The 15,725-nt window shown below is 39.2% G+C and overlaps 1 protein-coding gene across 1 annotated transcript; it reads right to left on the bottom strand.

The window, feature by feature from the left end:
- Positions 1–937: 937 nt before the first annotated feature.
- On the bottom strand, positions 938–15,189 carry DEFB125 (defensin beta 125). Its single transcript, XM_049649815.1, has 3 exons — positions 15,132–15,189; positions 8,231–8,472; positions 938–1,138 (listed from the first exon to the last, which is right to left on the bottom strand). Exons 1-3 carry the CDS (start codon positions 15,187–15,189, stop codon positions 938–940), a joined length of 501 nt encoding a protein of 166 aa, XP_049505772.1.
- Between the last annotated feature and the right edge of the window lie 536 nt (positions 15,190–15,725).

Below are 15,725 nucleotides of genomic sequence, written 5' to 3'. Positions count from 1 at the left end.
AAGAACAATGTCATTTATATGATAGTCTACAAATTGCAAACCAATCTATAGAGAATTTGTAGAAATCCAGCCTACCTGAAGGTGTATTGCGTGTGCCAGTCTCAGCCTATCAGTTACTGGTGTTGTGGTTGGACGAGCCCTTGTGGTTATGATTGCAAGGTGCCCTTCAGCAATAACCATCAGGAAACTTTGAAAAAATAAAGTCTCATTACTTATAGAGCATGGAAATTACATAGCACACCTGAGGCTGCATAGCAAAGTCTTGGATAGAAAGAGAGTGCACACAGGGTTCTGGGGTTCTGCATTTATTGGAGCCTAGGATATTATGGTCTAACTAGGTGAATTTAAAACATAAGAGCAGGAATTTAAAGCATGGGGAGAGAAAAAACTAGTGTCCCAACTGGTTAGTTTTCAAATTCAACCAAAATCTCTGAAATAAAGGAAACTCATTGAAGGGGGGGTGGCTCTTTTTCTAGCTCTGTGGCTGGCAATGTGTTTATTAGAGATAGCCTTTGTTGAATTGGCTGCCTCTTTGAAGTGGATGCCTCAGCAATCAAAGCTTAACTCAGGCACTTGCATTACAAAACAAACAAACAAAAAACCACAAAACAACTGCCTGGGCTTAGCACAGCAGCAGAGTGGGAAGGATATCAGTTTGGACACAGTGGAGGGGAATTTTACCAGAATCACCTAGGGTGATACTGCACAGGGCTAAGCTGTCCAGCGTTGGGGGCGTTGGGTGGAAAGCAGTGAGTTAGTGCCCAGTTACCCTAGTTGTATGGGTTGTGGCTGGAGAAACTTGTTTCTCTTCAGAAGAACCCAGAGTACTAAGAAAAGAACCCCATGCCGGAGGTGAGGTTGGGGGGAGAAACACGGAAGAAAGCAGATAAGAATATTAAAACGCTATAGAGAAAGCAGCTTCTGCTAGGAAGTCTGCCTACAAACCTCTGGGAGTATCCCACTGGAGACTCTCCTGGTCCGCCTGCACCCGTGTGCACCCAGTGCTAAGCCCACAACCCCCCTTCCGACCCCCCACAGCCAGATCTTTGTGTGGCTCATGGGAGCCACAGCAGTTCCTACCCAGGTCTTTGGGCAAGGAGAAGCCACAAACTGGAGCAGCAGTGCCACCTTCTGGAATCTAAAGGGAGGTTTCCAGCAGCTACACTGGTGAGTTATAACAAGAGAAAACAATAAAAGCTTAAAAATCCTGTCACAAGATGGAACAAGAAGAGTGGTGCTGGTCTACCCGTACACAACCTAGGAAACACCAGGTAAACTGACACCAAGGAGGAATCCCACATGGGAAGACAACCAGTAGAGATTTAAGGGGGTTTCTGCTGCTTCACATGTGAAAGCAACGGTGCAAAAATGTAGGAACGTGAAGAATCAAATAGGCCATCACCATAAGATATCCATAATTCTCCAACAGCTGAGTCCAAAGTTAGAGAATACTGCAATTGAGTTGATAAAGAATTCAAAATAGCTGTTTTGAAGACACTTAATGAGCTAAAGAAAACTTAGTAAGACAGTTCAATGATCTCAGGGGAAAAAAATACAGGAACAAGATGAACTCTTTGTCAAAGAGGTAGACCCTAAAAAAGACCCAAATAGAAATTCTGGAGCTAAAGAATTCAATGAATTAAGTGAAGAATATAACAGAGAACATCTTTTTGAGAAGAGAGCAGGTGGAAGATATTATAAGTGACTTAGGGGATAGGAATTTTGAACACAGAAGAGAACAAAGAAAAAAGAATAAAGTGAAGAAGGCTTACACATTCTGTGGGACTGAATCAAAGGGGAAATGTTGGAATAATCGGGAATCTAGAGAGAGAAGAGAGGGAGAAGGGGACAGAAATCTTATTTAAAGAAATAGTAGTTGAAAACTGCCCAACCTGGGGAAAGACTTAGACATCCAAATTCACAAAGCTAATAAATAGATTGCCCTATTATCTCAAGGCCAAAAGACCTCCAAAACATAATATAATAAAACTATTCAAAATCAAAGATACAAAGAAAATCCCAAAAGGCATCCAGTAAGTGAAGAGTGTAACCTACAAAGGAAACCCCATTAGGCTGTCAGCAGATTTCTCAGCAGAATCCCTAAGGGGACAGTGGAGTGACATACGCGAAGTGATGAAAGGTTTAAAATCGCCTGCCAAGAATATCTGGCAAAATTGTCCTTCAGATATGAGGTGGAAATAAAGACTTCCCCAGACAAACAAAAGGTGAGGAAGTTCTTCACCACCAGACCTGCCTTGCAAGAAGTGCTGCTGATAGGAGTTCTCCAAACTGAAATGAAAAGATGCTAATCCAGCAACACGACAACATATGACAGTACTCAGCCCACTGCTAAAGCTGGAAAATGTTAGTCAGATATAGAAAACTCTTAATTTTATAATAGGGTGGTATATGAACCACTTAAGTATAAAGGTTAAAGAAAAAGAGTGTTAAAAATAACTATAGTTACTATAATTTGCTAATGAATTCACAGCATGAAAGGTACATTGTGACATCAAAAATATAAAAGGGGAGGAGAAAAAGGGAGGAGACTTTATAGGTGAATGCAGATTAAGTTCCTACCATCATAAAATGGACTGTTTTATCTATGAGAGGTTTTATGGAAGCCTCAAGAAAACCACCAAGCAAACATCTAAAGTAGGTTCATAAAGGATAAAAAAAAAAGGAGGGAGAAGGGGGAGAACAGACCACACCACCAGGGCAAATCAGCAACTTACAAAAGTAGTTAGAAACAGAGGGGAAAAAAGGAGCAATGGAAATACAAGACAACCAGAAAGCAATCAGTAAGATGGCAGTAGTAAGTTCTTGCATATCAATGATCACTCTAAAGATAAATGGTTTTAATTACCCAATCAAAAGGCACAAAATAGCTAGAGGTTTATAAAAAACCAGACCCAACTGTATGCTGCCTCCCAGACACCCACTTCAGCTTTAAGAACACATGTATGCTCACAGTGAAGGGATGGAAGAAGACATTTCATGCAAGTGGAAACCAAAAGAAAATGGGGGCATAGGCTGTTGGCCAAAACTGGTAGTAAGAGACATAGAAGGTCATTATATAATGGTAAAGGTGTCAGTACATCAAGAAGATATAATAATTATAAATATATATACAACCAACGTTGGAGGACCTAAATGTATTAAGCAAATATTAACATGTCAGAAGGGAGAAATAGACAAGATTATGACAACAGGGCACTTCAGTACCCCATTTTCAGCAATGGATAGGTCATTGAGAGAGAAAATCAGTTTAAAAAATTTGGAATTGAACCATGCTTTAGACTGAATGGACCTAATAGACATCCTACAAAAAAGTAAATTAAAATGGATCAATTAGGTAAATGTAGGAGCTAAAACCATAAAACCTTTAGAAGAAAACACAGGTGTAAATCCTCATGACCTTAAGTTAGGCAATAATTTCTTAGACATGACACCAAAAGCAAAAAAGATAAATGGAACTTCATCAAAACTAAAAACTGTTATATTGTAAAAGACACGATCAATAAAATGAAAAAGAAACCCAGAGAATGGAGGAAATATATGTCTAACATATCAAATCATATATGTAACATGGGCAGTATAGCTCAAGAGATGGGGAATTTCATTAAAAAAATTTTTTTTAATGTTTATTTATTTTTGACACACAGAGAGAGATGGAGTGTGAGCAGGGGTGGGGCAGAGAGAGAGGGAGACACAGAATCCAAAGCAGGCACCAGGCTCTGAGCTGTCAGCACAGAGCCTGATGCAGGGCTCGAACCCATGAATGGTAAGATCATGACCTGAGCCCAAGTTGGGCACTTAACCGACTGAGCCACCCAGGCGCCCCAAGAGATGGGGAATTTCAGACTGGAGCTAGGAACTACAAAAAGAAACCAAATGCAAATATATATATAAAGGTAGCAGCAATTTGGTGGTCAGTTCCCACGTAGTGAAGTGATGGGTTATTGAGCTACAGGGGATCCTTAAGGACAAAGATAAAAAGAATATGAAGATTATCATGCTGAATGATGGAGAAAGCATATATTCATGAAAATGTAATATCTAGGAATTGTGGAAAAACGGAATGATTGGTGTGGTCTGTGTCAGGTAACGTTTGAAGCCTTATATCACGTTTTAGGAGTGGTCTTCAAACTTTTTTGAATTTTGAGGGTGTGGTTTTCCTAACACTATTTAAAACGGAAAAATAAAATATTTCATCATAAATGTATATAATAAAAAGATATGATTACTGGTGTATTATAAAAATTGACATGTAAAAATTATAATTTAGTTTTTCAATTCAATCTGAATAGATAATAATGGCAGTTATTCATTTAATAAATATGAAAAGCTTTTTAGAAAAGCAATTAGAAACATTACATCGTTTTTTTCTCTTTAAATTTTTATTCCACCAGTTTAAGTTTTTATTCCACCCTCCCCACAAAATTAAATCTTAATGTAATATATTTTTATGTTTAAAAGTCTATTATTGATCGTTCTATCATATTTGCCTGTAACAAAAGATGGATATATATTGTGATTTATTGTAAAATCTCCATGAACAGAAAGCTCTAAATGTTTAACAACATATTCAAGATGGAGCCATCATTGCAATATTTGGAACAAAATTGATTAAAGATGCATAAATGTATTGTCAAACATGACAAATAATTATCAACCAAAAATAACTTTTTTGTTTTACTGTAAATGTGTCTTGTTAGTAAATAGATTGTGCTATCTTTCTACTAATTTTATTTTTTAATTTTTTTAACGTTTATTTATTATTGAGAGACAGAGAGACACAGAGCATGAGCAGGGGAGTAGAGAGATAGGGAGACACAGAATCTGAAGTAGGCTCCAGGCTCTGAGCTGTCAGCACAGAGCTGACATGGGGCTCGAACTCACAAACTGTGAGATCATGACTTGAGCCCAAGTCGGCCGCCCAACCAACTGAGCCACCCAGGCGCCCCTCTTTCTTTAAAAAAAAATTTTTTTTAATGTTTTTGTTTTGTTTTGTTTTTACTTATTTTTGAGACAGAGAGAGACAGAGTATTAGCAGGGGAAAGGCAGAGAGAGAGGGAGACACAGAATCCGAAGCAGGCTCCAGGCTCTGAGCTGTCAGCACAGAGCCCAATGTGGGGCTCAAACTCATGGGCTATGAGATCATGACCTGAGCCAAAGTCGGCCGCTTAACCGACTGAGCCACCCAGGAATCCCATCCCCTCTTTCTACTAGTTTAGATAAATACTACTTTTTACTGGAACGAGGTGAAAGTCAGCATCAACTTTTTTCCCCAGTTTTTATTTTGAAAAATGTAGACACTGAAAGAACTTATTTGTATCAATAGGTAGATGTAAAAGTTGGAAGATTAGGCATCAGGTAGATGATAGATGATAGATAGATAGATAGATAGATAGATAGATAGATAATACACAGATAGTAGATCACACAGCTTTTTTTAACTCCTTACAAGTTATATGCCAAAAATTCTTTAGTAAGCTATTATTAAGCTTCAAAAAAGCTTAATTTCAAAGCTCTATCCACCATTAGCTTGATTCTTCCTGCTATCATTGCTTTGATAAACAAAATTTGAGTCACTTGGATTTCCAAAAGATCTGTTACCCAAAGTCTATGATTACTCATCTTGTGAACACTAGCACAAACATTTCAATTATCCACTGGTTTGACACTTGGAGATTTGTCCACTCTGGGCAATCCATGATTGTCAGATAAAGGATGGGTGAGAGGTTAAGTTTTCTTTTCAGAGTGGGAGAAGAGAAACTGAGAAAGTGGAGGTAGAAAAGAAAAGTCTGTTAAGAATTCTCTGATCATGCTAAGACATTCAGAAATCAAGGGTCTAAAAATCTATTTCCTTAAATTCTCAGTGTGCACACCTTGGAAATCCTTTTTGTAGCTGGTGTCCCACTTTGAAGACTACTGATTTATATTGTGTGACCTTCTCATATTTATTGAGATGGCTGCATGAACCACGTGTTCTCAAGGTTTTATTGAGCATCCACCATGTGCAAGGCACTGGTCTAGTAGGTCAGGACATGGCCATGAACAAGATCAAGGTGTTAGGACTATATGGACACTATGGTGTTGATGACGGGCCATAAATTAGTAAATAACTCAATAATTCAGTAGGAGACTGAAGAAATATACAAAATAGGGGTGCCTGGGTGGCTCGGTCAGTTAAGCATCTGACTTCAGTTCAGGTCATGATCTCACGGTCCGTGGGTTCGAGTCCTGCATAGGGCTCCATGCTGACAGCTTGGAGCCTGGAGCCTGCTTCAGATTCTGAATTCAGATTCTCTCTATGCCCCTCCCCTGCTCTCTCTCTCTCGCTCTCTCTCTCTCTCTCTCAAATAAATAAATAAAATAGAAAAATAAAAACAATTTGTTTAAACATACAAAATAATTTCAAAGAGCATAAGAAGAAGAAAATAATATAGAGTAGTGAGGAGTGGTCTCATGGCCAAGGATTGTTTCTAAGGAGTTGACATTTGAAGCAAAGATATGAAAAAAAAAAAAAAAAGTAGTCTAGGCTGAGGCAGACTGGTGGTTTAGGGAGGCCTTCATAGTGAAAAGATGCCTCTGGGAAGAGTCCACACAGGACCCATGTGATGAAGCGTCCACTATGCAAAGAAATAGAGAAGAGCAATTTAGAGAGAAGGTGATCAATTTGTTCTAGTTTGCTAAAGACTTTCTTGATGTTAGCACTCTAACTCTCAAGTTCTGGGACAACCCTCAGTCCTAGACAAGCTAGGATGGCTTGTCAGCCTAACAGGGTGTCTAAGATCTACTGGAATAGAGGTCTATTGAAAGGTCAGTGATCTGATGGCCAATATCCAAACTGCAGTCACAGTCACTGGCAACTTGACTTAGACAAAACTTGACTTAGACAAAAGAATTAGAGGAAAAAACCTTCTTGATTCTGAGACATTTAGGCACCCGAGACTGTGGCTTTCAGTAGCATCCCAGATTAAAATTTTTTTTGTTTAACGTTTATTTATTTTTGAGACAGAGAGAGACAGAGCATGAACTGGCGAGGGTCAGAGAGAGGGAGACACAGAATCCGAAACAGGCTCCAGGCTCCGAGCTGCCAGCACAGAGCCCGATGCGGAGCTCGAACTCACGGACTGCGAGATCGTGACCTGAGCCGAAGTCGGCTGCTCAACCAACTGAGCCACCCAGGCGCCCCAGTAGCATCCCAGACTTAGCCCAACACATTAATAATCAATCAAGTTTAGAGTTAATAATTGCTTCTTTGTGATATCAAAGAGTAAACTTGCTGACTCATCAGTCACCATACAAACCATCACTCAACATGCATACAGGCACACAAAGCATAGAAACCCTACACACAACAGGCATTCACGGACAAGATAAAGATCTGGAGAGGCATGCTGTGAGGTCACCATTGTGGGAAGTTGGACTTTTGACTGGAAAGAACATTGGAAAGGTGAGTCGAATTTGTGATGCAGCTTTTAATTTCATATGCTGCTCTCAAGGCAAGTCACAGTTTCATCGCTGTCTAGTTAACACAGTATTTGTGCAGAATGAGGTGGTTTCTGACTATAACTGGGTTAGTTTCTGGTTGAAGCCTTAAACAAAGTTTGACCTTATGATACAGATAAGGACTTAAATTCATAACTTGCAATAAAGTGGGGATGGGGGGAATATGGGAAAGGGAGGACTTGTCTGGAACTTTTTATGTGCCTTCACAGGTTCCTCCGTATATGATAGGAGTGGTTCAGGAATTACTAAAATCAAAATCCTTGTCTCAACCATAAAGGCAGCTCCAAACTGTGGTCTTTTTTTTTTTTTTTTTTATGGAAAAATACACAGACACACAAAATGTTCACTGAGACCAATATATTTTAATACATCAGAGGAAGACAGATAAGGAATTTCAGCCCAATAAAGAGAACCCCTGTGTCTTCTATGCACTTCCCTTTACACATTTCCAACTGTAGGGTAACTCTTGGTACTTGTCTAGGCAGTAGCATTCTGTCCGTCTGCATGCCATCCAGTCCCCAATAGAATTGTCCCTGGTGAAATAACATCAGCAAGATTGGGTCCCTACATATTATTCCCAGTGCATATCTCTAGTGTCCCATACCCAGAAGAAATGTTAATTAGTTGTACCTTCAGTGGTCTCAAGAGAATGTGCCGGAGCTGTGGAAGAATTTTCTCTTAGGTTTCCAGGTATAGTTGGGTTAACTGTTACCTCATCATCAAACCAAGATATGGGGGAATTAGAAAATAAATCCCATTCATTCGTATTAACAGTTATCCGTTCTTCAAAGGGTACAGGACGTGGTGGCGTTTTAGTGTATCCGTCGTCTTCTTTTATGGGAATGCAGCACGTTAGCTTGTTCATACAAAGCAGCTTGTACCTTTCAACATGAAAACATCGTTTTCTGCAGTGCCCGATGTTATCCTTCCAACATCTTTTGACTTCCCAGCCAGCTGCAGGGAATAAATGAGTAGGATAAGTTTTTAACTCTAGCACCAATATGATAAGCATTAATTGAAAAACTTGACAACCATTACCCATCTAGAGCAATATGATAAATGCTACAAGCCATTGGGAGACCAAAAAATGAAACTGTATGTTAAATATTGTGTCATATGCCATCAAGGAAACGGGGGCTGGGTGGGGAGAGAGAGAAAGAAGGAAAGCAGAAGAAGGAAAGAGGAGGAGGAAGAGGAGGAAGAAAGAGAGGTAGAGAGGGACACCTATGTACAGCTAATATTTAAGCCAAGGCAAGAAGGATGGAAGGAGCCAGCCAAGTACACAGAAAGCAGAGAAAGGATCAGCAAATGCTCAGTCCCACTGCTGAGAAACTGCATCATGTGTTTGGAGGAGGCTGATGAGTCTGAAGTGTAACGTGACAAGGAGCCTAAGATGAAGTGAACTTCAAGTGGCCAATGCCATCACCCAGTCATGTTACACCATTGTTAAGCATTTTGGTTTCAAGACCACATTAGTTCACAGTGTGAACTAATTTATTTTATGCTTTAGATGATTAGTTTGGATTTTATGTGGAAATTAGATTAGGGAAAAGAAAGAACAGAATCAGGAAGGTGTGTTAGAAGCTTTGGCTAGGTATGATATAATGGTGACTGGAATTGGGGCTTCAAGAACTGTGGGAAAAAGAGGGTCGATTTAAGACATGGGTTGTTTGGATATGAGATCAGAGGAAGATGGAGAAATCAAAGTGCATTCCTGCATTTCTGTTGAGATAGGGGAGGTTAGTGGTACTTGCCATTCGCAGAATGGTAAACTGAGGAAACAACAAGCTTTGGAAGGAAGAGAAAAGGCAGGCTCAAGTATTCACTTCAGGGCATGTAACATACACCTAGAATGTCAAAAAAGGCGGTGGAAACACCTGTAGGATCTCAGTAGGCAAGTTCGGACTCTAGGTGTAAATTTTGGAATCGTTGCTTATGGATATTTCAGACTACAGTAATGGATAAAGTATAGTGAGCTGGAATAACGTGAGATAAAAAGGGGACCAAGATTAAATTCTGGTGAGTGTCAATATTAAGAGCTCAAATAGGAGAAAAAGACCCAGAAGGAACAACCAGGTAAGTTGGAACAAAACAAGAGAATGAGACACTAGAGAATTAGATTCGTTTCTCCAAAAGCAGACCTTGGGGGGAAATTTGAGTCTAACAAGTGAACCGAGAGGCATTCTCCTCCATCTGGAATCAGTTTGGAAATACAGTAGTTAGGAAAGTAAGAAAGCCAAGAAGAGGTGAGTTATAGAGTTAGTTACCAGTGTGATTGACTAGAGCATAATCCTGTGGGAAACTGTGGCAGCCAGTGCCTCAGAATTCTCCTTGAGAATGAAAGGAGCTGGAGTATTTATCTGCCACCTGGCCAGCCAATATTTGATAGATGATCCCAGAGTGAGCTCATAATTTTCTGTCCTTTCTGGATTGCTCTGTACAGGGGCATTTCGTACACAATCAACCATGCTTTGGGGAGAACGGCAAGGTGCAGATCAGGCTAGTATTCATGAAAAATGGTAAATGCCAAAAGGATACAAATAAAGTTGTATCAGTGTAACTAGGTTATGCAAGAGAGGAAAGTGTTTCTTAAAACAGTGAGTGGACATTTGTAGGCAAATATTGAGGAGAAGTTGAGTAAGATATGGGCAGAAGTGTCCATTGTGTTTAACATGATTGTCACTGATACCCATGAGAGGAGTGGTTTCAGAGTGAGAAGGAAAAAAAAAAAGAAAGAAAAGTGAAGTTGGTGAAAGGTGAATGAGAGAAGTCGAAGTAGAACCTGGAGACAAAACTCTTAAGTTCCATGTGAGGAAGAGCGGAGAAATGGAGAGGTTCTTGGAGGACAATATGGAACCAAGGGAGCATTTTTCAGGGAAATGACAGAGCATGTTTGAAGACGCTTAAGAAGAAACCAGTAGAAAGGGAGAGATTAATGCAGAATAGGGAAATGAGACAAAAGAAAGGCATAGTTCTTCATGGTTGGCAAGGATCAAAATCACATTCGACAGATTGAGGCAGAGAAGGCACATGTCCTCAGCTATGTCAAGAGGGAAAGAGAAGATGGGTGCAAAGACATACTGGTAGGAATGTTGACTGTGGTAAAAAGAAAAAGTTCTATTTGAATGTTTAATTTTTTTATTTTTTTGTTTTATTTGTTTAATCGGTTTTTTAGATTTCACATATGAGTGGAGTAATATAGTACTTGTCTTTCTCAGTGTGACTTACTTCACTTAGCAAAATACTCTCTCAGTCCACCTATATTGGCTGTAAATGGCACAATCTTATACTTTTTTAGGGCTGCATAATATTTTGTCTTATCCTTATCCATTTGTCTATTGATGCATACTTGGGTTGCTTCCCTATCTTGACTATTGGAAATAATGTTGCAATAAACATAGGAATGCACATATATTTCAAATTAGTGTTTTCATTTTCTTTGGGTAAATGTCCAGTAGTAGAATTATTAGATCATATGGTGTTTCTATTTTTTTAAATTTTATTTTAGAGAGAGAGAGAGAGAGAGAGCGCAAAGAGTGGGGCAGAGGGAGAGAGAATCTTAAGCAGACTCCACACTCAACGTGGAGCCCAACACAGGACTTGACCCTATTACCCTGGGATCATGATCTGAGCTGAAATCAAGAGTGGGACGCCCAACCAAGTGAGCCACCCAGGCACCCCATGGCAGTCTAGTTTTAATTTTTAATTTTTTTGAGGAAATCCATATTGTTTTCCACAGTGTCTGTGCCAATTTGCATTCCCACCAGGCGTGCACAAGGGTTCTTTTTCTCACATCCTCACCAACATTCTTACTTCTCGCCTTTTTATTTTAGCCATTCTGACAGGTGTAAGGTGATATCTCATTGTGGTTTTGATTTGCATTTCCCTGATGACTGGTGATGTTGAGCATCTTTTCTTGTGACTATTTGAATTTTTTAAATCTTGAAGTGTGGGATAAAGTCATAAGCTGGGAGGGAGAGTCATGTAGAGAAATAGAGCAGGAGAATTAAAGAGAAAGAAAGGTCAGTACAAAAGAGCTGTCTGGGAAAGAGGAAGGATGAGCTCACAAAAGAAATATGGTAGGATTTCTAAGCAATGTGATAATTTGAGGGATGAGGATCTGAATATAAAGTGAAGCTAGCCTGCTCCATTTTACGATCATTTTTCAGGCAAGTAAATATGACCGTATTTCTCAGCAAATTGCCTGCAATGTATAAAGGTTAGTGTATCCTAGGCAGAGGAAGCAGCTAGAGCAAAGATTCTATGTTGGAGAAAGCCCGGTATGTATTAAAAAAGGGAAGCCGTTCTCAAAACAACCTTTTCTGGATTTAATTTGATTATGTATGAAAAGCACCTTTCATGGGTTTACATATATAGAGATAACAGTAATTTGTCTCCTGTTGCCTCCCCTGGGCCAAGAAGTTTATTCCTCTTCTCCGATGATTCATTCTCTTATTTTTTTTACTGGCTCCGATTTGCTTTGCTCATGTTAGAATTTTCTGTAAGTTTTAAGTGTAGACATTCCACTTTTTTCTTCCGAGACAAACTTTGACATCACTTCTTCATTCCTTGTTTCTACAAAGATTGTTTCTCAATTTTTCTTTTCCTCTAGGATATCCATTCTTGAATGCCCCTCATTCAAGAAAGTGTGAGCCCCTAACTATGATACAGATTTTATTCTAGGTCCGTATAGTACATTTGTGAACTAAGCAGACAAAAAATCACATAGAGCTTACTTTCTGGCAGGGGAAGACAGACGATGAAAAACAAATACATTACCTTATATGTGAGAAGGTGATAGTGGTTTGCAGAAGTAAGAGAGAATAGATTTCAGCAGAATCTATTTGGGGTGTCATGGGGGCAGACTAGCAGTTTCTTTTTTTTTATGTTTTATTTATTTTTGAGAGAGAGAGAGAGACAGAGACAGAGCGTGAGCAGGGGAGGCCAGAAGCAGGCTCCAGGCTCTGAGCTGTCAGCACGGAGCCCGAGGCACGGCTTGAACCCACGAACCGTGAGATCATGACCTGAGCCAAAGTCGGACGCTTAACCAACGGAGCCATCCAGACACCCCCTGACAGTTGTTTAAACAGAAGTTAGCATAGGGTTTGAAAGAAGGTGACAATTAAATAATGACTTGGAGGAGGTAAAGGAATTAGCCACACCAGAGTCTGGGTCAAGTACATCTAAGCAGAGGAAACAGACAGAACTCTGTGGGTTGAGCAAGCCAGGCATGTCTGAGGAAGAGCAATGAAGCCAGTGGGGCTCTAGTGAAGGGAGCAAAGACTAGAAGAGTAGAAGATGAGGTGAGAGAGTTCATAAGGGACAGATCACAGACAGCAGGTGAGCCGTTGTTGGGACCTTGGTTATTCTGAGTAAAGAGGGGGCCATTGCAGAGTTTTGAGCAGAAGAGGTACATAATCTGACTTTTCTTGGGAGTAGATTATGCCATCTGCTATCTTGTGAGATGACTGCAGGAGGCAGGTGTAGAAGGACAGATACCTGTGAGGAAGCTACGGCAATAGGAGGTGAGAGATGGTAGTGACTTGACCCAGAGTGGTAGCAGTGGAGGTGGTGAGATTGGTTGGCTCTGGACACAATTTGCCAGTGGACTCCCTGATAGATACAGATGTCACAGATAAAAATACCAAAGACAACTCCAAGAATGTGGCTTAAGCAACGCAATGATGGCAATTGGGAATAATCTCTCATTGAATGTATTTTTGTTTAGAATGACAGCAGTTTTGGTTTTTTTTCCCCAAAGGTCCTCAGTCCGGAATTATGTTGTTAAAACTTGTGACCTCCACCACCAATATCTCAAAATCATAAAACTAAAGAATATGAATAACAATGGTATCATTTTGGGCACATAAGCCATTCGCCAAAACATTTTCCCGTGTGTGAATTCTGCCTAAAACATAACCAGATGCAGAATCAGATGGCACCAAGTTAAATATAGCCATTGACATTGATGGACAACTTGGCTTAGTAAAAAGTTACTTCACAAAATCATCAGATGCTCTCTTACTTGAAAATACAAAAATAAACTCAAATACATTAAGTAGTTAAATTTCAAAACGGAACCTATAAGGGAAGATCTATAAATCAACCGGAATAAAAGCTACCCCCCCAAATAAAAAGGAAAAACAGGCAGAACCACACAATTTGTAGACAAATTAAAATGCACAATAAATATATATGAAGTTTGATTTCTCCATACTGAATGAAGTAGAAACAATTACATCTTTATTATCCTTCATTTAAAATTTTTGATTTATGGCTGAGAATGGTTATATAGAACTAATTTGTAAATATAACGTAAATATACTTATTAGCAAAAATAAGGACGTAAATGTCCAATTATCAGATTGGATAAATGATTTGCAGAGCATCCATTCAATGAAATTTTGTGCAATTATTGAAAATTCAGTTGTTGGAAAATATTTAATACATGGGAAAATACTTACATTATAATAGAAAATTTAAAAGTAGGCTACACATTTTTATTCACACAGTATCCAAGAAATCTGAGGGAGAGCAACAAAACAAAACTTTATTTTTAGTTCTTTACTATTTCAAAACTTTTCAAAATGTCAGCAAATAGTTCATAATCAGAAATTCACCCACCTTCTTTAAGTCTTGTGCATCCATTAATAACAATAAAGTAAGTTTCTATATTGATAAGAAATTTTTAAGACATAGTAGTTGTACCTTGCAGAAGAATCCACATGGTTCATTTACACTGGGTTTTTAAAAATCTAAGATCTAAAAAAGAAAAAAAAATCTAAGATCGGTCTATCTATCTATCTATCTATCTATATCTGCTAGGATATACAAGAAATTGGTAAGATTGAGGGATTCTGAAAGAAAGATTGCAGAAATATTACTCTAGCATAAGAGAGTACTTAAACTCATATAAACCTATCAAGTGCCTGATACTTTCCATCAATTGCAAGTATTGCTTTTCAATAAAAGTGGATAATTCTCAAAAGTAGCATTACTAAAAAGCAGGAATAAGCCCATTCATATTGATCTAATATGAGAAGCCTACTATTTCACTGGTTAACACTGGTTAGTTATAGAGAGAGCTAGCAAGAGCTGCTCAGAAGATTGAGGAAATTCATGCCTTTAGAGAAATGTCTCAGAAGATACCCCAACATGAGGTGCCTAGGTGGCTCAGTAGGTTAAGCGTACAACTTCGGCTCAGGTTATGATCTCACTGTTCGTGAGTTTGAGCCCCACGTTGGGCTCTGTGCTGACAGCTCAGAGCCTGGAGCCTGCTTTAGATTCTGTGTCTTCCTCTCTCTCTCTCTCTTTGCCTCACCCCTGCTTGTGCTCTCTCAAAAGTGAGTGAACGTTAAAAAAAAACAATAGAAAAAAATACATCATGGCCAAGAAGATTAAAAAAAAAAAAAAGAAGATACCCTAACATGATAGGTGCCTCCAACAGAGTCTTAGAGAGTAGGGACATTGAGCTGCCATAATGAGACCATTTTTGTGGTTCTTTATTGGCCCAAGGCTTTTCCTGCAGACCCTCTTTTCCCCTCAAGACACCTGAAAGCCCAAGGTCAACAACATCCTTGTTCCATTGTGCCTATGTTGTAGGGTTCCATTACCTTTGGTCACCAGATTTAGAAACCCACATATAATGAAGGCCAGCATCAGGAGGTTCATGGCTTCTGGCAGAGAGGAAGCTCTGTGTCCTGAGGAATCCAGAGCACTTTGCCCAGCTAGGACTCTAAATAGTCACCTTTACTTGCCTATTGTGGGTGATGAACCATAAATGGGGACACCATCCAGAACACCAAACCATTAACTTGCACCACTGAGTGTGCATGACAAAATCATGCTCTGTTCTAGAAACTTTTAAAGGAAACTGAGGCCTTGTGAAATGAGTTATAATCCTGAGGAAGTATAGAGTCTGATGGAAAGAAACAACTCCCAAAGGAAGTTGTTCTCTTTAACCCTAGATGAGGCCAATTACTTCTCCTCTGTCTATATGCAGCATCATACATATACACCAATGGTAGCAGAATGCTACATGAAGATTCCACTTATTTCAGACCAATAGCTTATGACTTCCACTAGAGTATCCTCCTCTCCATCTGAATGATTGCCAAATCCATTCTGTATTCATTTTTGTCTAAGTTTTGAAGTTTAGTTTGAGATGGATTCCTTTTTTACTGTGGATATTCAATTTTTGCAGTAAC

This window comes from Panthera uncia, assembly GCF_023721935.1.
Source record: "Panthera uncia isolate 11264 chromosome A3 unlocalized genomic scaffold, Puncia_PCG_1.0 HiC_scaffold_11, whole genome shotgun sequence".
NCBI classification, from domain to species: domain Eukaryota; kingdom Metazoa; phylum Chordata; class Mammalia; order Carnivora; family Felidae; genus Panthera; species Panthera uncia.
The sequence above is the reverse complement of the archived record's forward strand: the minus strand, read 5'-3'. Positions and strand labels throughout refer to the sequence as shown.